The following is a 25,898-nucleotide window of genomic DNA, read 5'->3' as shown; positions in this document are numbered from 1 at the left end:
CAGAGCTCCCTATGGGTGGCAAAAGAAATGCTGCAGCCCATAGGGATCTCCTGGAACCCCAATACCCTGGGTACCTCAGTATCATATACTAGGGAATTATAAGGGTGTTCCAGTATGCCAATGTAAATTGGTGAAATTGGTCACTAGCCTGTTAGTGACAATTTGGAAAGAAATGAGAGAGCATAACCACTGAGGTTCTGATTAGCAGAGCCTCAGTGAGACAGTTAGTCATAACACAGGTAACACATACAGGGCACACTTATGAGCACTGGGGCCCTGGCTGGCAGGGTCCCAGTGACACATACAACTAAAACAACATATATAAAGTGAAATATGGGGGTAACATGCCAGGCAAGATGGTACTTTCCTACAGTGGTGCTAAACTTCATTACCAAACAAAGGCTTCAAAACCCACAGCAAGTGCCGTAAAACAGCTCTTACCAATCACAGGGTGTCCAGGGTCCAACTGCCAAGTTCTAAAATCGACCAAATGGGCACTGCATGATGAATGAACAAAAAGGATCTCAGTCGAGGACCGGCGCCACCTGGATGGTCAAATCAGAAAGAACGGAAAAACACTGTGGTTGCCAAGACTCGGGTCTCCTCAGGCATTGATCGTCCACAGCGAGATCCCAATCCTTCGTCGCGACCAATCCGTTGGGCGTCCGAGTCGCTGATGAGTCCCTGTTCGGGCGCCAATTTGTCGAAGTAAGCCTCAGCAAGGCCTACTAGTGCAAGGGGTTTGCCCTTCTCTGCACAAAGTCCTCAGACCATATAGGAAGAAGTTGGCACAAAAACTGAAATAAAAGACAAAGTTTATTAAACCTCATGAGGTGGTACTACAGTTCAAACAGCACCCTTTGGTAATGTTTGAAATAGCACACTGAACTAAGAGATTATGGTCCTTTTATACCCAGGCAGGGGCTAAAAGAAGGTGGTACAATTATAGAAGCAAGACACACATACACATAAGGTCATATGGAAATGCACAGTCAACAGGTAGGAGGGGCTAACAGTTTTCAAGGACTAGTTGATACATTACTGTCTGTTACTGATTACTAACAGCTGCAGATCTTACTGGGCATGTGCGAAAGTGGGAGATGCTAAATATAACTTGTCACTAAACAGATTTTCAAGAGTAGTTAACAGAAAGGCAGGACAGAGCACATGGCAGAGAAAATGGCTGCCATTAATACAAGATGGATTCTGCAAAATGTTCACAATAGTTGCTAAATACACGATGTCTTCTGCTAATGCTCAATCTAATCGCTACTGACTTACAACAACAGCTGCACTCATCTGCATACTGAATGGGTCTTCCTGGGCTGGGAGGGTGGAGGGCCTGACAATTACATTTCAAAGGACAGTGGCCTGCCTTCAACCAATGGACTGCCAAACCACCTTCTGGGACCCTGGCAGACAGGATTGTACTAAAATGGGACTGTGTGCGCTTCAGAATCACTCTTTGAAGTCTCCCCCACTTCAAAGGCATCTTTTGGGGTATATTAACTGGGTCTCTGACCCCCACCAACTCAGATACTTCCTGGGACAGACACTCTGAACCAGATCCTGTAACCTGCCAAGAGGAGTTGACTGGCTGCCCAAAGGACTCACCTGGACTGCTTTGCTGTGAAGGACTGCAGCTTTGCTGTTTCCCTGCTGCCTTGCTCGTCTCTGGCTCTGCTGAAAAGTGCTCTCCAAGGGCTTGGATTGAGCTTGCCACCTGTTCCTGAAGTCTCAGTGCCAAAAAGACTTCTCTTCAACGAAACTCCTTGTGCGCAGAAAATCGACGGGCAGTCTGCTGGAAACGACAAACAGCCTGCCCAGCTGTGAAAGAATTGTTGCATCACCGAACCGGAACGACGCAGTGCAGCTCCCCGAGTGGAGATCGACGCAACGCATGCATTGCGACTGGAACATCGACGTACAGCCATACCGGATCGACACACAGCCGAGCCTCAACGACGCAGCCCAACTTCCTGTGTGAGTATTCGACGCAGCGTAGGCCGTGTGACAGAATCTCCGATGCATTGCCTTACCGGATTGATGCAGCACCTATGACTTCGTCCCGCATGCCCAGGATTTGCATGCATCATCCCTGGGCGTCAAAAGACCCCGCATCGCTGTGAGGATCCAAAAAGGCACACCGGAAATTGTCGCAAAGCCCTTGCAGCGTGGGAAGAATCAACGCATCGTCTGTGCCGCCTCAGGAAATCCGATGCCCACTTTCATTTTTCCACGCATCCCCTCCTCTGCGGTCTTTGTGCATGCAATCTTGACGCATACCAGGTACCAAGAGACATTTGTTGATTTGTAAAGACTTAAGACTCTTCTTATCATTGCAAAAGTGATATTTCAACTTGTGCTTATCAAATCTTGATCGTTTTGACCTTAATTCACTCAAATAAATATCTAATATTTTTCTAAACCTGTGTGGTGTATTTCTTGTGGTGTTTTCACTGTGTTATTGCATGATTTATTGCACAAATATTTAAAACATTGCCTTCTAAGTTAAGCCTGACTGCTCTATGCCACGCTACTAGAGGGTGGGCACAGGATAATTTGGATTGTGTGTGACTTACCCTGACTTGGATTGTGGCCCCTACTTAGACAAGGGTGTATATCGTGCCAACGAGAGACCCCATTTCTAACAGAAAAGTAAACAGCGCCTGGCATTTGACCTCGGGGGAGAGTGTAAACACCAGCACTCTTGACAAAGATTTTTAAGGAAAAATGTGATTCCTAATTTGGTCATAAAATGATAAATAATGGAGGGATAGCATACTAAGTCCCTGCTCTCTGGGAGGGAAGAACAGAGAAAGAGGCATGACAAATGTATCCCATGGGCAAATGGAGAGGAAGAATAGAAGAGTGACGAAGGAGCCAGCAAATGGGAAATCTATGGGCAGTCTGAAGCCCACAAAGTAGATTTCAGAGCATCTATTCGAGACAGCGCAAGAAGTGTCTAGCTGAGACCTAAAAAGCAGAGATCAGTGCGATCAGTAGATGAGATGACAGATGCAAGAAGTTGATGGGTGGTGTAGCTGCCAGTTTGTGATGTCTGTTCCCTTAATGCCAACATCTAAATGCACCCCATACTTTTTATGTATAGTTTCTTCCAAGAGGTGCTTTATTCTTCAGATGTCTATGCAAAGTCTATGCATTAGTTGCCAAGATGCGTAGACTCAGTAGGTCACTTAGTCCCTGACTTAAGATGTAAGGCATTAGTAAATCTTTATTAGTTTTCAGAGTGACCATTTTACCATTTTCCTCCAGTTCTCTAGAAGCATATTGAACATCCTGCTTAAATCATAGCTCTACTGGCATAAAAGCTGCAAAATTAAAACATGCATTACAAATATGAACACATTCAGCACTTTCCTGTGTGCACATTAGAAAGTTTATCTGCTTTTATTTTTCTTTTAGCACCGCATGAGGCCTGAAATTGCCCAGTTGTTGACGCCACACATTTATGATGAGCTGAAAAACCACCTATCCGTCTATCAGTATGACAGAGTTAAGGTAACTAAAAACAATTTATCATTCTCTGACAGTGAGTCCTCCATCTTTAGATATATGTTATTGCCACCTCATTGTTTATTGTGTTATTACCATGACTTGATTAGTTGCTTGTGATTTCGTGAAATTATAAATACTTGGTAGGAGGAGTATCTGTCTGATCCAGCACAATGCTAAGATCTCGCCATCTCTTTTACCTGTCGATTACTTCAGAACAGCCTTCACCCAGCCCTATATTTCATTGGATTACTTTGCCTTATTACTGCCCTGTGTCGAACCACATGTGTGTTTTTTCTGTGTTGAGACTGTTTAACATTGTTCCTGCTCCAATATTAACATATCCGTTAATTTCCCTCAGCTCAGTTCGTCTTCGCTGGTTTTATTTGCTTGTTTAAGCTCAGTGAGACTGGCTCTCCATGATGTAGGGGATTTAGGAGCAACAGGGTAATACTTGTCACAAATGTTTCCTGGTGCCCCAAGAGCCTTATATACCTACATATTAGTGCGGTCTTACTGACTAGTAGGGTAATCTCTCACCAAGCTTTAACTTCAGGGTAGGAGTGTGTTGAGCTGACAAGATTTACTCTTGGATAGCAGTGTAGATGTAGAAATTCAGAACCAGGCAGCATATAAAAAGCACTTCATATTTGCATTTTCCAGTGAGGATAACACCTTTATGAAACAAATACGACTTTTATTCACTACTGGACTCACTAGTTTAGTGAACTGTGATAGTTTAACAGTTACATGTGTCGCTACAGATTCAAGGGTCAATAGGCTTCTTTGTGTTGTTCAGTCTACACTGAGAGTGAGCACTGAAGATGTATGTGCAGCCTACACTTTCACTGAGGTCTACACAATCTATTAGTCATGTGTCCTTGGCCGGGCAGTTGTCTGTGCTGGTATTCCAGGGGTGGTATGTGGCTGTACAGGTGGGGTTACTTGCTTGTGATCAGAATGTCAGATGTGTTGAGACACTGCAGGTGTATGCAGTATAGTGTGATCACCGGGTGAAGGGGTTTATTGCCTCAGAAGACAGTAGTTGAGGCGCAGGAAAGGTGACACACCATTCAGTGCTGCACAAAAGAGGGATGCAATCTCAGACTATACTATGCTGTAGCATACCAGCAACAGAAATATATTGGAAGGCCAGTAAATGCCATGGGGACAGCAAGAAAACAGGCCTTGGGGAAGCAAAATGATGCAGGCTGTTACAAAAACCCCAATAATTTGGGTATTGAACCCTAGCAGATTTCCTTAGCAATCAGAAGATATGTGACCTTTTCAGAGAAAAAGAAAAGAGACAGATGCTTTTCACCTCTCACTGAATTATGCTCATGAGATTTAGAAGAGCTTGGAATCTAACAAACCTGTCAGAAAAACTCTTGTTGTTGAGGGTGAACTAAAACGTGTCCCCATCGTAAACCCATATAATCAGTGTGCACACAAAATATAGTATTTTATTGTTAGAATTCATTATGTGCTAGCCTTTTGAAAATCATAAAATTATCATCATATTAAGGAATATGAAGTGATTAGAAAAATAGAATGAGGTGAACATTAGATTAATCCCAAACATAGTTTGACATACATCCAATGCCTATAAGTTGCAAAACTCAAATTGCCTTGTGGCATAATATTATGAGTGTCTATATTATTTGCTAGTCATGTAAAACGTCTTGCCTACCTGTAAGCCAGAAGGCATAACCTCTGTTCCCCAGTTGACAGCATCTTTTACAGCAACTGGTCTTTCTCGCTGATCCACCCCCAGTGTCTGTGGTTTTTAGGTCGAGCCTAAGCAGCGCACCTGCGCTGCCTGCAAGACCTGCTGTATTCAGTAAAATGACTAGTTTCTGCCTGCCGCTTACCATAGGTTGTTTCCAGTGACACTCTTTTTTGCTGTCTCCTAACTGGTTCGCTCAGCTGATACCTCACTTTCGGTCTTAGCTGAGGAGCATTGACCAAGTACTATATTATTACACTTCAGGGGTTATTTGTTTCTTTCAAGGACTACTTTATTTTTCCTTAAGTATTGGAGGGCAGCCTTTCTATTTCCTTCTTGCAGTTATTTTTTTAGCTGCAAGAGGGCCACACTTCATGTTTTATCCCGGTGCCCACTTTCTTCTTTTCAAAATAGCTATTGTCTCATTCCTAGGGCACGGCCACCTCCTTACTGTAAGCTTGTCATCCCAAATGGTTGTATGGGCACGACGGGCTGGTGCATGTGGGCTGTCTGCAGCTCAGTCAGATAGTGCTGTCTATACCTTGTTATAAAGCGCTCATGGACTGTTCCTGGGCATATTATAGTGCGCTGCACACTCTAGTCAACACAATAGCAATTTGTGGGTGTTATTATGAGTATGTCTTCAGGACCCTCCGTGTAGGTACGTACAGCAGTATATTCTGTATGGAAATGTCCTTGGAATATGCTTAATATACTTTTTGCATATTTAGAGTTGACGCTCCATAAATGATAGCGTTTAAAGTGCTTGCTATGTATGTTTAAATTGGGAACATGCACTGTTTATACATAATGGCCATGTACACTTGTGTATACTCCGCGCATATAGGTACTTGGGGCGAGATTGTGTAAATACATGCATAACAGAGTGGTGTGTGTTTGATGGTGGTCATTAATATAACTATACATGTGCCTGTTGCAGTGCGCTATCTATTACAGCGTGCTTATTAAATGTTTCCACAAAACGTCCGGGAGTGCGGAGAGGAACGTCCGGGGCACATTAATCGGAATAGAGACAGTCACCATGGCCATACCATGTCAGGAGGCAGAATTCAACACCAGAGCCTTCTTTGCACATTATATTTTCTCTATTATTTGCATTTAACAGCACTTCATTAGAAAGCCTATTTTTGCTTGCAGCCACACAACCTCCTGTGTTTTGTTGCTAAAAAGTGCTGCTGACACTATGGGGGTCATCATGACCCTGGCGGAAGGCGGAGAACCGGCGGTAAGACCGCCAACAGGCTGGCGGTCTTACTTTGTGGAATTATGACCATGGCGGTTACCGCCATGGTCATCCGCCGGTTCTCTGTTCCGCCCGCCAGGGCGGAGACGACCGCTGGGCTGGAGACCTGGGTCTCTGGCCCAGCGGTCGTCACTAGACAGCTGGCGGTATTTGGACCTGGCTTACCGCCGTGGATTTCCAGCGGTTTGAACCGCCATGAAATCCATGGCGGTAAGCACTATCAGTGCCAGGGAATTCCTTCCCTGGCACTGATAGGGGTCTCCCCCACCCCCACTCCCTCCCCTACCCCCCCACCACCCCTGCCACCCCCAAAGGTGGCAGGGCCCCCCTCCCCACCCCGACCCTCAACATCACATTACCCATACCCACACGACACGCACGCAGGCACCACCTACACACTTACACGCACACACGCCGACATACATGCCTACACACACAGTCAGACACACACACCCACATTCAAACATACACGCACACATCCATACAGACATACACGCACTCATTCCCATACACACAACACCCCGCAAGCATACACACACTCACACACCCCCTCTACATACACACGCGCACACCCCCATGCACCCACACAACGCCCCCCCACCCCCCTCCCCTCACGGACTATCGACTTACCTGGTCCAACGATCCTCCGGGAGGGGACGGGAGCCATGGGGGCAGCTCCGCCGGCACCACACCGCCAACAGAACACCGCCACGGCGAATCACAGGACGTGATTCGCTGGGCGGTGTTCTGTTGGCATGGCGGTGAAGCAACCTCCACTTCCCCGCCTCCCGCCAGTATGGCTGTTGGCAGCTCTCCGTCTGTAAAAGGACGGAGAGCTGCCAGTGGTCATAATAGGCCGAGCGGCAAACCGCCACCACTGGCGGTCTTCCGCACGGCGGTCCCTCGGCGGTCTTTAAAAGAGACCGCCGAGGTCAAAATGACCCCCTATGTGATTGTGGACACATATTCCTATAAATGCAAATGTGAGCAGCCTAAAAAGCTTTATGTTGGACTACATGGTCCTTCCAGCATCTGCATTGCCGTTTGTCTCGCGGGGACATTCAAGTCTCCTCTTAAACTTCTGTAAAGGCAGCAAATAAACTGAAACAATTCAGCTTCACTTCTACATTCTTGTGCCTTGAACGTCAACAGTAATTACGCACTGTCTGTGGCTACGTAAATGCAGCTGTGAATGTTTAGAAAAGCTGCATTTTCAGTCTTAGATCCCAATGCCAACAAACACCCATTGTGATCATGTCCGCATTAGCTCCCAATAAACTGTAAATGGCTAAACGCTTTTGGAGGTCGTGTTTTTTTACTAATATTTGCATTTTACAACACTCCACAACAGGTGCATGTTGTTATGTAGCGCCCCATCCCCTCTGCTTCACTTGTTCTGATACTTGAAAGTGCTGCAAACACTGTGGTCGTGAGCTCATAATCCTGTATTTCCATGCTTTTTTTAAGCAGGCATTGATAGGGTGTAGACCTTCTTTTGGTATACATACTGCCATCTACTGATCAACCTTTTATTTAAAACATTTTATTCAACAGGTTTTTGGATTTTATTAGTACGTTTAAACATTTGGAAGCAGATGTGTGGCATGTAAACTACTCTAGCAGAGCTAGTGGAGAGAATCGTTGCTACTTTAGCAGTCTTGGGCATATGACACCATGAATTACTCTGCAGTGATCATCAGTTTAGATGCTGTAGAACTATTTTGGCTGGGAAAGTTAACAAATTATTCAACAAGATGAACCTAAGCAATGTTTACATTTTGGAGCCACTTAGCTGGCAGGTGAAGCGAATGAACAGACTGAGGGGGTCATTCTGACCTCGGCGGTAAAAGGCCCTTACCGCCGGTCAGAAGTCCGCCATTCTACCGCCGCGGTAAACCGCCACGGTCATTCTGACCACCAACTGTAAAACCGCCAAAAATCCGACATCCAAGGAAGGACATCAGCGGGCCGCGGAAAACTGGAGATGACCAAACCTCCACCGTCACGCCAACACAAACACGCCCATGCCATTCTGACCCACGAATCCACGCGGCGGTCTTTCAACCGCGGTATTCCATTGGCGGTACACACCTCTGCGGTCAAAATACACACACAGCTCCAAAACACTGCCACATTGGACATTTTGAAATACGCACACCTGAGACACATACAAACAACACACCCACACATCCAATCAACTATAAAACACACACCCACATCACCCACAAACCCCCACTAGTTGGAAATCGGAGCGAAGGCGAGAGCAAGAGAGATAGAGATAGAGAGAGCGAGCACAGCAATAGAAAACCCCAACACACACAGGAACCCAACTTCATCACCCACACCACATCTACGCACACATCACCACATATCACCACGCACATCACCACAAACACCACCCCACACCTCATCCACACCACCCCATGGCACCCCAAAGACACCCAAGGTTTTCGGACCAAGAACTCCGGGTCATGGTAGAGGAAATCATGAGGGTTGAGCCCCAGCTCTTCGGCACACAGGTGCAGCACACCACCATAGCAAGGAAGGCTGAGTTATGGCAAAGGATCGTAGACAGGGTCAACGCTGTGGGACAGCATCCCAGAAATCGAGAAGATATCAGAAAGCGATGGAACGACCTACGGGGGAAGGTGCGCTCGATGATCTCCAGGCACAACATCGCTGTGCAGAAGACTGGCGGCGGACCCCCACCCACTCCACCCCAATTCACAGCATGGGAGCAAGAGGTGGTAAACATCCTGCATCCTGATGGCTTCGCTGGAGTAGGCGGAGGAATGGACTCTGGTAAGTCGAATCTCAACTACTTCACCCCCCCCAACCACCAGCATGCCAACCCGCCCCCCCCCACCCCTAATCTCACCCCCCAGCACATAACCTCCCTGCCAATGTCTCACCAGCACAACCCACCCTAAACAACACCAACCCCTGAATGCCAGCACAAACCATAGACAGCCACCACCAAAGCATGACCATTGCACATACCCATACACCCCCCCCCCAACCCTCACAACACCTCCCACAAGGGAATGCCAGCACTGGGGGCCAAGGGCACACAAAATGCACGCCATGGCACACACAGAAACAATAACCATACTCCTTTACCCCTGCAGGGCCCGAACGCCAACACACCGCCACGGAGGGTCCAGATTTGTCCATCCCACCCCCAGAACAGGCCCCCAGCGAGGACAGCAGCTCTGTCGACCTAGAACCTGACGACCAGCCCGGACCATCGGGGACCTCTGGACAGTCGGTTCCCCACACACAGACACAGGCCACAGCAGACCCAAACCCCTCTGGGAACACCAGTACAGCTCCCACCCAGCGGGCCCATGCCTCTGTCTCGCGGACGCATCAGCGGTGTGTCCGCCACTACAGGGCACCCAGGCTGACCCAACACCCCAACAACAACAGGGACCTGGGGGCAGTGGTAGTGGGCACACCGTCCAGGGGACAGAGGCCCGGGGAAACAGGGCAACTGGGAGGGCTGCTGTGCGACAGGGGGGGGAGGACAGGCCCAGGGAACCGACTCTCCAAGAGGCCCTCACCACCATCATGGGAGCGTACCATCACTCCCAGGAGACAATGGCGACGGTACTGGCCAGGTTCACCGAGATCCAGGCACAGCAGGAGGAACGGTACATGGGGTTCAGCAATGAACTCCGGGACATCGCTACCGCTATGGAGACCATAGTCCAGGCCCTCAACCGGATAGAAACCACATTGCGGGACCATGTGGCACCGCAAAGGGCCCCTGTCACTAGCCAGGAACAGCCTACCACCTCCGCCGGCGCTAGTGGTCAGAAGGCCCCCACACAACGACGGGCCACAAGAACCCTACCTCCTGCTGAAGAACAACCACCCCGCAAGAGGAACCTGAGATCTCAAAGGAAGACAGAGTAGGATGCCAAGACCCCCGCCAGCCTAATATCCCCCCGGATGTCATTCCACTGTCCCACAGTGTCACCCTGTCCAACCTTGAACTGCCCCTGCTCCATCCTTCCACAGCCCGATGAACAGTGCACCTGTGCGACCGAGAACTGGACTCTGCCATGGACATTACTCCACCCCCACCCATCACCGTTTAAATATCATGTACCACAATATAGCACTAAAAATAAATCACTTTTTCACAGAAATCATTCTTGAGTCAGCCTGTATTATTTACAAATGTATAACACATTACTTATCAATAATGTTCTGTTATTTATGTGTGGACAACATACCGATGTCAATAAGCATTAGTCCATGGGCTAACCAAGCAGAAGTCACGCAGTGGGTCATACAGCACTGAAAAGGGAAGGGAAAAGTAAACTTCAGTTTAAAAGAACTGGGGGGAAATACACAAAGTAAAGATGCAGGGGGCATTCAGTAAATGTTAAATCGCGTGGGTGATTCCTACCTGTGTGCTACTGAAAATACTGTTGGATAACTCTGTCGCTGTTGTCTGGGTCGTCCTCTTCGTCTTCCTCCTCTTCACTCTCCGCAGGCTCCACAGCTGCTTCAACACCACCATCTGGACCATCCTCCTGCAGGAAGGGCACCTGACGTCGCAATGCCAGATTGTGAAGCATACAGCAGACCACGATGATCTGGCACACCTTCTTTGGTGAGTACATCAGGGATCCCCCTGTCATATGCAGGCACCTAAACCTGGCCTTCAGGAGGCCAAAGGTTCTTTCAATGATCCTCCTAGTTCGCCCATGGGCCTCATTGTACCGTTCCTCTGCCCTGGTCCGGGGATTCCTCACTGGGGTCAATAGCCAAGGCAGGTTGGGGTAACCAGAGTCACCAATTAGCCACACACGTTGTCTCTGTAGCTGTTCCATCACATAAGGGATGCTGCTATTTCGCATCACATACGCGTCATGCACTGACCCAGGGAACTTGGCATTCACATGGGAGATGTACTGGTCAGCCAAACAGACCACCTGGACGTTCATCGAATGGTAACTTTTCCTGTTTCTGTACACCTGCTCATCGTCTTTTGGGGGTACTAAAGCCACATGGGTCCCATCAATGGCACCAATTATGTTGGGGATATGTCCAAGGGCATAACAATCACCCTTCACAGTGGCCAAATCAACCTCCTCAGGGAATACAATGCAGCGCTGCATGTGTTTCATCAGGGCAGACAACACTCTAGACAAGATTTTTGAAAACATAGGCTGAGACATTCCAGATGACATGGCCACTGTTGTCTGGAATGAGCCACTTGCCAAAAAATGGAGGACTGACAGAACCTGCACTAGAGGGGGAATTCCTGTGGGTTGGCGGATGGGGGACATCAAGTCTGGCTCCAGCTGGGCACACAGTTCATGTATAGTGGCTCGGTCAAGTCGGTATCGTAGTATGATGTGGCGTTTTCCATTGTCGACAGGTCCACCAGCGGTCGGTACACGCGAGGATTCATCCTTCTCCTCGCAAGTCCCAGCGGACGGTGCCTAGGAAGGACAACATGGCGCACAGAGTCAAGCAAATCACAGGTACGTTCACCACTGCATGCATAGCACACAATTATCTATGTATTGAAAGGCGTGTATGTGTGGCAATGCAAGGCCTAGGCCTGTGTGACGCAGTACAAATTATGCCATGTGGGCCCTTGAAATGGCGGCTGCCTGACCTGTGAATTGGGACAATGGGATGTGAGGTCAATGCGCTGGCGTGGCACACCGTGGCGGTAGGCGGTCGAAGACCGCTATACGAAGCCGCATTGGCTAACATTGAGGCCTATGGGTTTCAGGAGCCAATGACGAGGTGCGCCGGCGGTCGCGGTACGCACCGCCGCGGTACGCACCGCCACGGGCGTGACCGCCATTTTCTATCTGCTTAATCACTCGAGACCTGATCATCGACAGGAGAGGACCTATACTGCAAGTGCTGCTGTGAGCTCGGTCTGGAAGTGATAATGGCTGCTGCGACTGGGGAAAGGGCCCCTGCCTTCACGTCTGAGGAGTTGGACAAACTTGTGGATGGGGTCCTCCCCCAGTATGCGTTACTGTACGGTCCTCCAGACCAACAGGTAAGTACACTGGGTGCAAATTGAATGGGCTATGCCTGTGTGGAGTGGTGTGGATGCTAAGTTGGTGGGGTGGGGGGCGAATGAGGAGTGCAACGCACGACAGATGAGAGCATGTGCCATATGGCAAGTTTGGGGAGGGGGGGCCAATCGCATCTAACATGCAGAGAAATGATGATTCTTCCTTCCCACCCTGTACATGTCAAATAGGTCAGCGCCCATCAGAAAGTGGACATTTGGCGTGCCATCGCCAAGGAAGTCCGGGCCCTGGGGGTCCACGTCAGACGGGGCACCCACTGCCGCAAGAGGTGGGAGGACATCCGCTGCGGGACCAGGAAGACCGCTGAGTCACTGCTGGGGATGGCCTCCCAACCTAGGAGGGGTGCCAGTCGTACCCTGACCCCCCTGATGTCCCGGATCCTGGCGGTGGCCTACCCTGATTTGGATGGGCGCTTGAGGACATCACAGCAGACACAAGGGGGTGAGTATCAGCACATTCTGCTATCTCTCTGCGCAGTGGAGGCGTCTGGGTGGGGGAGGAGGGTTGGGGGTGACATTAGGCCAGGGCGCTTTCTGTAGTGTAGTCCTCTCCTTTAGGCATGGCCCTATGCTCCCGGCCCTCACCTCTGTAGGGTGCCAAGTACAGCTATCGATGGTCCAGCATCACACATGTGCGCCTTTGTCGTCTCTAGACCTGTTGTCCTAGTCAGAAGTACTGAGTAGTGTACCCCGAATGCACGGCTTAGTGCATGAGGCTCCTGTGTCTGTCCTCTCCGCCAACGGTGTTGACATTGCATGCACTCAACCTGGTCTTCGTTTTTCTCCCCCCACCCTTCTTCTTCGTCTTCTTGTGCATCTGTGCATTAGCATCATCAGGCGGAGGAGATTTGGCATCGGAGCACGAGGGAGCTGCAAGTCACAAGGCCCCGGTGGGACCAGGAACAGACACCGAGGGCACCAGTGATCCGGAGGGCGAGGGGAGCACCACAACGGGGACCGGTGGTGACTCCAGCGACAGCGACACGTCCTCGGATGGGAGCTCCCTAGCGGTGGCGGCAACATCCGGGCCCCCCGTCTCTCCAGGTACAGCCGCCACCCAGCGCGCCAGCCGCGCCCTCCCAGCAGCCCCTCAGCCTACGCTCCGTGCCCGCTCACCCAGGAAGGCGGGTGTCTCCTTCGCCCCAGGCACCTCAGCCCCTGCCCCTGTTACCCCTGCTGCCCTCAGTGAGGAGGTCATTGACCTCCTCAGGACACTCATTGTTGGGCAGACTACCCTTTTGAATGCCATCCAGGGGGTAGAAAGGGAGGTGCATCGGAGCAATGCCTACCTGAAGTGCATTCATTCGGGTCAGGCTGCCCATCAACGATCGTTCAATGCTCTGGCCTCAGCACTGACGGCAGCCATTGTCCCTGTTTCCAGCCTCCCTCTTCTGACTGCCTCCAGCCTGTCTCTGTCTCCTGTTCCTCAGCCTATCCCATCCACACCACCAGACCAGCCTGCACACACCTCAATACCCAAGGGCAGCTCATCCAGACACAAGCACCACAGAACCCACAAGCATTCACGCAAGCAACACCCAGATGCAGACATTCCAACAGTCACTACCACCTCTGTGTCCCCCTCCTCCTCGTCTCCCTCCTCCCTCCCTGTGACGTCTACACTCACACCTGCATGCACACCACCATCAGCCAGTGCTTCCATCACCAGCACACCCTCCAGTCCAGTCCGCACACGTGCAGTCACCACCCCACTACCATTTACACGTCCCCTGTGTCCTCTCCCAGTGTGTCTGTCACCCCCTCTTCCAAGACACACAAACGCAGGCAGACACCCACCCAACAGCCATCCACCTCACGACAGCCTCCAGCACAAGCACCTGCACCCAAAGACAGCACACCTGACTCTCCTACAACCACATCCTCTTCCTCCACTTCCATCACCACTTCTCCTACCTTTTACCTTGGTCCTAAGAAAGTTTTCCTTGCTAATCTTGACTCTTTCCCTCCACTGACCCACCCCCTCCATCTGCAAAGAGTCCCAAGAGCACCTCAGCCTCCACCAGCCCAGCTTCGAGCGTCACTGTGGTGCATGGGTTCTGGAGCCCACCCTTTGCCAGCAGTGACACTTCAATCAGCAGCAAGGGGACAGCCAGCCCCCCACCAGGCAAGAAGACCAGGAAGCTAAAGGGCCACCGTGAGAGGACTGACACGGCTGCCCCCAAGGAGCAAAGTTCGCCCACTTCACCAGCCACAACATCTAGGGGAGGCAAGGGCCCGAGAGCCCCATCTAAGGAGTGAAAGGGCAGCAGGGCGGAAAAGTCAGCCAGCAGGAGCGCGGAGCAGGAGGGGCCCACAAGCCCCATCCCGGGTGTTAGGAAGGACACCAAAGGGCCCAGGACTCCGTCACCGAAGGGTCCAGCAACAGCACGGTCGGAGGGCGACTGAGCAGGGAGTCCAGGCCAGGTCTGGCTCCCTTGACCTACTGGACGAGCACCGCTGAACAGGGCCCCACCGTCTCAAGCACCGCTGAACAGGGCCCCGCCGTGCAGAAGAGCACCGCTGAACAGGGCCCCGCCGTGCAGAAGAGCACCGCTGAACAGGGCCCCACCGTGCAGAAGAGCACCGCTGAAGAGGGCCCCGCCGTGCAGAAGAGCACCGCTGAACAGGGCCCCGCCGTGCAGAAGAGCACCGCTGAACAGGGCCCCGCCGTGCAGAAGAGCACCGCTGAACAGGGCCCCGCCGTGCAGAAGAGCACCGCTGAACAGGGCCCCGCCGTGCAGAAGAGCACCGCTGAACAGGGCCCCGCCGTGCAGAAGAGCACCGCTGAACAGGGCCCCGCCGTCTCAAGCACCGCTCCGCTGGGCCCCGCCGTCTCAAGCACCGCTCCGCTGGGCCCTTCCTGTCAAGCACCGCTCTGCTGGCCCCTTCCTGTCAAGCACCGCTCCGCTGGGCCCCGCCGTCTCAAGCACCGCTCCGCTGGGCCCTTCCTGTCAAGCACCGCTCCGCTGGGCCCCACCGTCTCAAGCACCGCTCCGCTGGCCCCTTCCTGTCAAGCACCGCTCTGCTGGGCCCCGCCGTCTCAAGCTCCGCTCCTCTGGGCCCTTCCTGTCAAGCACCGCTCCGCTGGCCCCTTCCTGTCAAGCACCGCTCCGCTGGGCCCCGCCGTCTCAAGCACCGCTCCGCTGGCCCCTTCCTGTCAAGCACCGCTCCGCTGGGCCCCTTCCTGTCAAGCACCGCTCCGTGGGCCCCGCCGTCTCAACACCGCTCCGCTGGGCCCTTCTTGTCAAGCACCGCTCCGCTGGGCCCCGCCGACTCAAGCACCGCTCCGCTGGGCCCTTCCTGTCAAGCACCGCTCCGCTGGGCCCCTTCCTGTCAAGCACCGCTCCGCTGGGCCTCGCCGTCTCAAGCACCGCTCCGCTGGCCCCTTCCTGACAAGCACCGCTCCGCTGGGCCCCTTCCTGTCAAGCACCGCTCCGTGGGCCCCGCCGTCTCAACAACGCTCCGCTGGGCCCTTCCTGTCAAGCACCGCTCCGCTGGGCCCCGCCGTCTCAAGCACCGCTCCGCTGGGCCCTTCCTGTCAAGCACCGCTCCGCTGGGCCCCTTCCTGTCAAGCACCGCTCCGCTGGGCCCTTCCTGTCAAGCACCGCTCCGCTGGGCCCCGCCGTCTCAAGCACCGCTCCGCTGGCCCCTTCCTGTCAAGCACCGCTCCGCTGGGCCCCGCCGTCTCAAGCACCGCTCCGCTGGGCCCTTCCTGTCAAGCACCGCTCCGCTGGCCCCTTCCTGTCAAGCACCGCTCCGCTGGGCCCCTTCCTGTCAAGCACCGCTCCGCTGGGCCCCGCCGTCTCAAGCACCGCTCCGCTGGGCCCTTCCTGTCAAGCACCGCTCCGCTGGGCCCCGCCGTCTCAAGCACCGCTCCGCTGGGCCGTTCCTGTCAAGCACCGCTCCGCTGGGCCCCTTCCTGTCAAGCACCGCTCCGCTGGGCCCCGCCGTCTCAAGCACCGCTCCGCTGGGCCCTTCCTGTCAAGCACCGCTCCGCTGGGCCCTTCCTGTCAAGCACCGCTCCGCTGGCCCCTTCCTGTCAAGCACCGCTCCGCTGGGCCCCTTCCTGTCAAGCACCGCTCCGCTGGGCCCCGCCGTCTCAAGCACCGCTCCGCTGGGCCCTTCCTGTCAAGCACCGCTCCGCTGGGCCCCGCCGTCTCAAGCACCGCTCCGCTGGCCCCTTCCTGTCAAGCACCGCTCCGCTGGGCCCCGCCGTCTCAAGCACCGCTCCGCTGGGCCCTTCCTGTCAAGCACCGCTCCGCTGGTCCCTTCCTGTCAAGCACCGCTCCGCTGGGCCCCGCCGTCTCAAGCACCGCTCCGCTGGCCCCTTCCTGTCAAGCACCGCTCCGCTGGGCCCCGCCGTCTCAAGCACCGCTCCGCTGGGCCCTTCCTGTCAAGCACCGCTCCGCTGGCCCCTTCCTGTCAAGCACCGCTCCGCTGGGCCCCGCCGTCTCAAGCACCACTGGCACAATGACAGTGCCGGATCTGTCTCGAGCTACTGTTCACGGTTCACTGTGTCCACCATGCCTCCTCCTTGACCGGCGGAGACTGTTATCCACCTGATGGACTGTGGCTTTGCACTCCCCAGGATGGCCGAGTGGGCAAGCCGCCCACTGTAGAGACTTGAGAGACTGTGGCTTTGCACTCCCCAGGATGGCCGGGTGGCCAAGCCACCCACTGTAGAGACTTGAAAGACTGTGGCTTTGCACTCCCCAGGATGGCACAGTGGGCATGGTGGCCCCTTCGTGGATCTGGCGTCGTGGGATCATGTAGCTGTGGTGCCCCCCCCTTCCCTTCCCCCTGAGGTGCCTGTGGTTTTTTCATCAGATGCCCCTGCAGTGTTCTCTCCAAAGGACTCAGGTCTCCTGTGTGGGCTTTGCCCTTGTGTTGCTACACTTTGGCCCACGGACACTTGGAATCTCGTTAGATGTGCAGGACTTATTGCCTCGGTTTATCGTCTACACTGGATATTGAATTGGTATATTTGATTTGTTATTGCTATTTGACCGTGACTTATCAGTGGTTTTTATTTCCCATAAATTTCGAGTCACAATTTAATTATGTCCTTGTTTTTTTTACGGGGGTTTGGGTGGTTTCACTGTGACTTGTTGCTCTGCATTGGTGTGTACATGGTTTGGGGGGGGGGGTGGGTGTATTGCGTATGTGTGTGCACGTAACCTTTCGTCCTCCTCCCTCCCCTGTGTCGTAGGTGCAGTACTCACCATTGTCGTCTGCGCCGGCGTTCGTACTCGTGGTAGATGAGCAGGTAGACGAGAGCAGGTAGGATGTTTAATTCGGGTTCCATGCTGTCCTCCTTCCTCGTGGAGTGCGTAGAGGTGCGCGTTTTCCCGTTCGTAGTATGTTTCCGCCGTGTTTTTATCGGCGGTGCTCCCGCCCCGGAAAAGGTGGCGGATTGGCCGGTCATGATAGTGTGGGCGGTACATTGTCTGCCGCCTGTCTGTTGGCGGTGACCGCCGCGCTGTTTGTTGGTCCCGCCGTGGCGGTCGGAGTGTTAATGTGGCGGGCTGTGTTGGTGGTTCCCGCCAGGGTCAGAATTCCATTTTTTGGACCGCCGGCCTGTTGGCGGTTTGGCCGCCGCTTTATCACCGACCGCCAGGGTTAGAATCACCCCCTGAATGAGCTGTGACTGACAGTCCCATACTACATCAATTATACCGTTATCTTGTGTCTGGATAGAGCAAAGGCTGAACTGCTGGGGCTGCACGCAGGCAGCAGCTCAGCCGAGGTCTTGAGCAGTGCGCATAAAAACAGCAGAAACACAATCAGCACAGGCTGTGCAACATTTTAAACGGCAGCCACATCTCAGTAACCTGAGGCAGGCAGAACCAGGAGGTCGCTCAAAGATGTAGCAGATAGCTAGAATTGTATGCTTAGAGTTGCTGGTATCTTGCTGGGTGATCGAGGATCTCACTGAAACAGGAGAACCAGCCTGTGGCGAGTGTAAAGCAGATTGATGGACAGAGAGACAATGGGAGAGGTGAATGGCTCTCCAACCATTGGGTAACTGGATTAAAGGGCAAGCTAAAAGAGAAGAGGTCACAAGATGTTTTGTGAACTATCCACAAGGGTCCACTTCATCTGGGGCTTGTGGAGGGTTAGCCATAAGGATGGGCACTGCAGCAGCCCATAGGGAAGTAAAGGGAAACTGAAAATTGGCACTGAGAAGCAGTTACACTATTTGATTTGATCGCTTTCTGTTTCTCCCAGCTTATGAACATTTATGATGTTGATGACTACACAGCTTGAAAGTACAACCAGCAAGAAGTTGTTTCTCCTACATAGGTAGGTCACCCAAAATGAAACATTCAACTAAACATACTGTTTGAATATTGAAATATGGAGACAGTTGAAAAATAGATGGTTTTACTGTGGTGAGAAATAAATGCCCAGTGAAGGCCCTTGACACCTTTCACCTCACTCCAAACCCACCTGTCCCCACCACTGACAATCTGCAGGATTTTGATTATGGGACTGGAACTGTATTTCTCTCGCAGGGGATTTCCATTTATAGTCATAAGCACTGAATAGTCCCACCTATGTGCGAGGACTTTGGAGCACTTTTTTCTCGATATATCTTCATAAGTGCAGATGTTTGATTTTCTTCAGGAAGGCCTGCAGAGTCACATAAGAGTGAAAAATATTATGCAGCCTATAGGAATAGACTACAATGGCCCAATGTACTTAAAAACGGGCCGGGAGAATATATATGTATATATTTTCATGTTGTTTCTGTCAAGCAGCATAAATGTCTTTTTCACAAACCCTTTGAGATGAAGTAAGGCAGGGCAGTGTAGCTCCATAGGCTTTCATTTTGAGTTAAAATAGAGAATGCGCCTTTAAGAACCTAGAGACCACCTGTATCCCATCATGCTGAGCAGGTGGCAATTGCTTCAGTTAATTTTTCCGGCTCCTGCTGACAGAACCCTGAAGCATTGAGCTCAGCCAAATTCTGGCTTTATTCCTAAAAATGTTCAACTAAAATTACTTGACAGCCATTTCACACATTGTTTTTGGTCTCTCGCTGGTGTTTTCTGTTTTTTTCCTGACAGAAAATAGAGGTATTTTGACAGACAAATGCCTTCTCTTTTTGACAAGTGCTTAGCCTGTGGGAGAAAATGGCCAAGACAGGCCCTCATGAGGTGTGTGTTCTCTGCTTCCCTGAAAGTCATGTTCCTGAGACTTGTCGCCACTTCAGGAACTTTTCCAGGTGCACCCTGAAGGACAAGGAAATGATTCACCTCCATGGTACACAGGAGCGAAGAAGACAACAGATGCAGTCTGAAAGTGAGACCACAGTGAGGACAGAGTCAGACCTCTTCCAGGGCTCTGTTAGCTGCTTCTGGAGGGCGTGCCAAGAAGTAAAGAGCAGAAAAACACCATCGAGAGCTTTGAAATAAAGGAGGGGTACAGCACCTACCTGTTTGCTGTCCATCTATGGGTCGACGTCGAGGGAGCAGCGCAGATCAGCATCAAAACAAGGAGTATCGATGTGAATGACACCACCGTTGACCAGCAGACCTTGTACGACATCAAGAAGCCCATTGACGTTGAGGCCATCAACACGGTTTCCGTCGAGATCCACATTGATGCCGACACACCATTGGATTGTTGAGAACCCTCTCAACGTCATCTAGGCTACAAGAGGCAAGAAATAACAGAAGAAGAATCCACTCCTCCCCAGATTCTGAGTACTCTAGAATGTACTCCCTGGGGGCGTGACCAAGATGGCTGCGTGAGCGGACGTGTTTGTCCGAGTTCCGCCGCCTGGGCCCCAGAAAGCAGCCTTGCCACCCTGACGAGCAGGGCTTCCGGGGGCCCTGAGGCAGCGGCAAGCTCCGCGGGGCGAGAGGTGGCCCATGGAGATCTTGGGCGTCGGCATTGGCCCGGGGCAGAGGCGCAGAGACACGCGGCCTAGATCCACGCCGGGGGCCCGAGAGAGCGAGTCCAGAGGTCGGGCCACTTCGAGGGCCCAGGCTCGGTGGCCCACAGTGGCGAGAGCAGAAGCAGATATCAAAGGCAAGGCTGGTGCAGCACAGCGTATTGTATCGCGGCGGGGGCCCGGTGCGGAGAAGAGCGCTGATAGCCACCTAGACTTGGGGACCTGCTGGGCCTGGGCCTCCGGTTGGACGGAGATCCCAGACGAGGCCATGGACAGGCGGGGTGCCCCTGGGGGACCCAGGAGCTGGAGAGAGGTGAGCAGAGAGGCGAGACGTGGCTGGGCTGCGATTCGACGGTGCGATCGCCCTGTAGCAGCCCCAATAGATGTGCCACTGCCATTTGGGAGCCCGGAAGCAATAGGACGGCACTGGCTGGTGAAGCACGAGGTTTGGTGAGGCAGGGTCCCCAGGAGACGTTGTGAGGGGCCCAGGCTGGGTGATTGAGAGGGCTCAGCGGTGACACGGGAGTGATGGCGGCAACTAAATCAAAACGAGAGAGATCAGTCAGGGACATGCTGGCTGGAACGCGACCAGTGCCAGGGGGTGCTGTTGAAGGCCAGTCAGTGACGAAGTCCCAGGAGGAACATGGCGAGATGGTAGAGGAGGAGGAGGCCCCTGTTACGAAGGGCTTTCTCACCTCCCTGTTCGATTCGCTCCGGGGTGACATACAGAAACTCCGCAGAGACATTTCTCAGGAGGTGAAGGAGCTGCGAGGGGAGGTCACGTCCCTGGGTGAGCGGGTGTCACAGATGAAGGATGGTGAGATATCCCGCGGAGAGGAAGTGATGGGCCTGCAACAAGAGGTTGTCTGACTTAGGGAACAGCAGGGCCTTCTACAACTAGCGGTGGAGGATTTGGAGAACCGCTCAAGAAGGTATAACATCCGCATTAGAGGAGTGCCGGCTGTGGCAGAGAAGGAGGATATTGGTGACTACGTGGTGGGGCTGTTCCGCTCGATACTTGGGCTGGAGGAGACCAGCGAGATGACGCTGGACAGAGTCCATCGGGCAGGCCGGGCTGGAGGCGCTGGTGAACGCCCGCCAGACATACTAGCCTGTGTACACAATTACGGACTTAAAGAGAGCATATTGGAAAGGGCGCGCAATCTCCCGCAGGTACACTTCAGGGAACACGTGCTCCAACTGTTCCAGGACCTCTCGGTGCGGACTCTGCAGCGAAGACGAGAATTTAAGCCCATCACGGAGCATCTGAGAGCACATGATGTGTCTTACTCATGGGGCCATCCATTTCGCCTTGTCTTCCGATGGGAGGATCGGCTCTGACAGGTGAAATCTCTACCAGAGGCATATCAGATCCTGCACCTGGAGGGAGACGGTCAAGAGCTGGGAAGAGACCGGGACCTGGCTGACAACGCTCGCCCGCGTTGGAGGCGGAGGGAGAGGCGGAGGAAGCAACACCGCCCTACGGCAGTGGAGCAGATGTTGGAGCGGCAATCAGCATTGTGCTCTGTGGCTGCTGGGACCAGTGCGTAACAGAGTTGTGGCCGAGGAGAGCTGAACTGATATCGATCGTGTGGCGCAAGGTTTTGAGGCACTGGAAGAGGGGCCTGGGCAGCGGAGGCGATGGACTTGGCTGGACGAACTTGGGAGGTTCTGCGGCCCTGTTGAGACTTTGCCTCTATGGAGATGGACGTGAGAGGACTGATTGGCTGTATGCACCTGTTGTGCGTTATAGTTTTTTGTTGGGGTGCTTCCCTGGGATTCTGGTCAATGAGTGGGGCAGTAAACCGGCCCTGCTGTTTGAAGGGGTTGTGGTGCTGTCTTGGGCTATGGTTCCCCCGCGCGACTCCTCCTCTACTGAGCGTTTTTCCCTCCTGATTGCATGTCTATTAAGTGCGTATGCTTAAATGTCCGTGGGCTCAGTAGTCCGGCTAAGAGGCTAGCGATCTTATCAGGCCTGGAGAGGTCTGGGAGCCACATCTGCTTGTTGCAGGAGACACATTTATTGCATAAGGATACATATCGCATGCGCTCAAAGTGGTTCCCTAGACAGTTCTGGTCTTCAGCTCCCACGAAACCTGCAGGGGTAGCGATTCTGCTTTCTAGATCATTTCATGGGGAAGTACTGGTTAAGATACACGAGGTACAGGGGAGGCTTCTAGCTCTCAGAATAAGGCATGGGGCCTTTGTCTTCACGGTTGCTTCTTTGTATGCTCCCAATACCCAGCAGGAAGCCTTCTTGACGCAGGCTATATACCCAATTTTACACTCGCCGGATGGAGCCATCTTGGTGGGGGGAGATTTTAACATGGTGATGGATAATGAGCTAGACCGCTCCGGCCACCGTTTTGGGCAGACTGGGGCGTTGACAGCAGCGGGGCGCTAGTGGCTGACTGAGTGTGGATTGGAGGATGTGTGGAGACGGATGCACCCTGCGCTTAGGGACTACTCCTTTTACTCAGCTGCGACTAAGACATATGCTCGGTTAGACCTTTTTCTGGTGTCACAGGAGATTATCTTGCGAGCTAGTGAGGTTACGATAGAGCCCCGGGCGCTGTCGGACCATGCTCCTATTACTGTAGAGCTCACAGTGAAGGTGGCCAGGGGAGGGACTCCGGGCTGGCGGTTTAAAGATTCGCTACTTCAGAGTGAGGCAATGGTAGAGTCGATCCGGTCTGTAATCAAGGACTACTTGAGTTTTAATGACGACGGGAACACCCGTTTGGCGATGCTGTAAGGGGCTCTGAAGGCGGTGGTAAGAGGGCAGGTCATTGCTCTGTCGGCTTGAGACAACAGGGCAAGGAGGGAGAAGAGAGTTGAGCTGGAGCAGAAGGTGGCAGCACTGGAGCGTTCCCACAAGTCTACTGGAGCACCCAGAATTTGGAGGGAGCTAGAGAAGGTGCGGCAGCAACTGAAACGCTTAGATTGGGACAGGGTGGAGTACGCAATAGTGCGTCTTAAACATAAATATTATATTGGGAGTAACAGGTGTGGGAAGCTCTTGGTGCATCGGTTGCGCGCACAGCGTGAGGCATCGGCGATAAAGGTGGTCTGTTCCCCATCTGGAATGGAAGCAAGAACAAGTGATCGGATTGCTGAGACGTTTGCAGAGTTTTACCGGGGGCTTTACGCGGAGGACGACAGGGATGGTGTGGCTCCAGACTCATTCCTGGATGGTGTAGCAATTACCCCCTTAGGGGAGCGCGAGGCATCCTTATTGGATCAGCCGTTGGGGGCCGAAGAGGTCATTTCGGCGATCTCGTGCCTAAAGGTGGGGAAATTCCCCAGTCCCAGAAGGTTTTACTGCCCTTTTTTCCAAGACCTTCTGCGTGGAACTGGTACCACATTTAGTGCAGCTTTTTAATTCCTTTCGGGAGTCGGGAACCCTAGCGCCCAGCATGCTTGATGCTACCATTGCAGTTATACATAAGCCAGGAAAAGACCCAGAAGAGTGTGCTTGTTACAGGCCGATATCGCTTCTAAATGTAGATGCCAAACTGTTTACAGGTATACTCGCCCATCACCTTAATCCCTACATGTCAGGTCTTGTGGACCCAGATCAGGCGGGTTTCATTCCACATCGCCAGTGCAGCGATAATACAAAGCGGCTGCTTCATTTGCTAGATAAAACGGAGCGTTCTCGCCGGGAGGCACTCTTCCTGTCTATTGACGCAGAGAAGGTGTTCGATAGGGTTCATTGGCCGTATCTCATTAAGGTGTTGGAGCGGTTCGGAATGGGGCCCGGCTTTATGGCATGGATTTGTTGTATCTACCGGTCCCCTAGAGCTGCGGTCATAGTCAATGGTACGCTTTCCCTGCCGTTCCCAATAAGGCGAGGAACGAGACAGGGATGCCCGCTTTCTCCTCTTCTGTTTGCGTTATATATGGAACCCCTGGCGCAGCACCTGCGCAATAGCTCTTTAGTCTCTGGCATAAAGTTCGGTGGCGAACATCACCTCATCACCTTATATGCGGATGATGTGATCCTTACCCTGGCGGAGCCCTCAACATCCCTGCCGGCGCTTATGGGGATACTTGATGAGTTCGGTCGGGTCTCCGGGTTTCGGGTAAATATGCAGAAGTCCCAGGTCCTTGGACGTTTCCCAGGCCCGGAGAGAAAGGAGGCATTGAGGGCCCGTTACCCCTTTCTTTGGTCGTCCTCGTGTCTTTCTTACTTGGGCATTGACCTGGCGCCTACGGCTGTAAAGACGGCAAGCCTGAACTATGCAAAGTTAGTTCGGGAAGTAAAGCGGGACCTAGAGACCTGGGGGAGACTAAAACTGTCCTGGCTGGGCAGGGTGGCGGCGGTAAAGATGGCGGTGCTGCCGCATGTCCTGTATGTGTTCCAGGCACTGCCACTGACCCCACCTCCCCGGACGATAGCGATTCTTCAAGCAGCAATTATGAGATTTATTTGGGAGGGTCGCCCGGCGCGGATTCCGCGACGAGTCCTGTGTCGCTCCAAGGGGGAGGGGGGGCTTGCGGTTCCCTGCCTCTTACGATATTATCAGGCGACACAGTTGCGTTTCCTTCTAGAGTGGATTCGTCCACTTACTGAGAAACAGTGGTGATTATGGACCAGGCGGTGGCGGGATCTCACATATGGAAAGAGCCTTGGCTTTGGCGACGGCACAGGGCGGGGGGGCTCTATTCTTCCCCGATTACAGGAGCGACGCTGCGTGTGTGGGACGCTGTGGCAGGCCGGATGGGGTTGATGACGTTTCCATCTCCAATGACCCCCATAGGGGCGAATCCAGACTTTGAGCCAGGGCTGCGAGGGGAGGGACTGCGGCGCTGGTATGAGGGAGGCTGTAAAACGGTGGGGAGCATTTTTGATGAGCAAGGAGTGATTCCATTTGATCAGATGAAAGAGGCCTACGGCTTGACAGAGGCGGATAAGATGACGTACTATCAGATTCGGCATTGGGCCCTGTTGCCGGCTAATAGAGCATTAATAGATAGGCCGTTTACACCGTTTGAAAAGTGGCTCCTGATGAAGAAGGATGATAAAAGAGCTATTTCAGAGCTTTACAGGCTTTTACAGGGTGAGGGGCGCCCGCCTAAAACTAAGGGACAGTTGAGATGGGAAAAGGAGCTGGGAAGGGAACTTTCTGATGAAGAGTGGGCTAATATCTTTTATAGAACACATCACACGGCCTTTAATGCGGCTGGGACAGAGACAGCTTATAAGGTGACTTCTTACTGGTACTACACCCCAGCAAGGATACATACATGGGATCCCACTAGAGCTAACCTCTGTTGGAGGGGCTGTGGAGGGAGGGGTTCTCTGGTGCATTTGCTGTGGCACTGTCCGAAGCTCCATAGATTCTGGGAGAGTGTGGTAGACGAGCTTGATGCAGCGTTCAACACTACAATTCCTATATTCCCTTTGTATATCCTG

At 52.8% G+C, this 25,898-nt stretch overlaps 1 protein-coding gene across 3 annotated transcripts in view; it reads left to right on the top strand.

The window, feature by feature from the left end:
- Positions 1-25,898, top strand: part of LOC138280126 (NFX1-type zinc finger-containing protein 1-like) — a 1,298,750-nt gene that overhangs the window by 1,175,307 nt on the left and 97,545 nt on the right. For all 3 annotated transcript variants that reach the window (XM_069219456.1, XM_069219457.1, XM_069219458.1), the window contains one exon: positions 3,427-3,522. In XM_069219456.1, the coding sequence (XP_069075557.1) occupies positions 3,427-3,522 (96 nt within the window). The remainder of the gene's footprint in view (positions 1-3,426; positions 3,523-25,898) is intronic.

Source organism: Pleurodeles waltl, chromosome 2_2 (assembly GCF_031143425.1).
Source record: "Pleurodeles waltl isolate 20211129_DDA chromosome 2_2, aPleWal1.hap1.20221129, whole genome shotgun sequence".
Lineage (NCBI taxonomy): Eukaryota > Metazoa > Chordata > Amphibia > Caudata > Salamandridae > Pleurodeles > Pleurodeles waltl.
The sequence above is the reverse complement of the archived record's forward strand: the minus strand, read 5'-3'. Positions and strand labels throughout refer to the sequence as shown.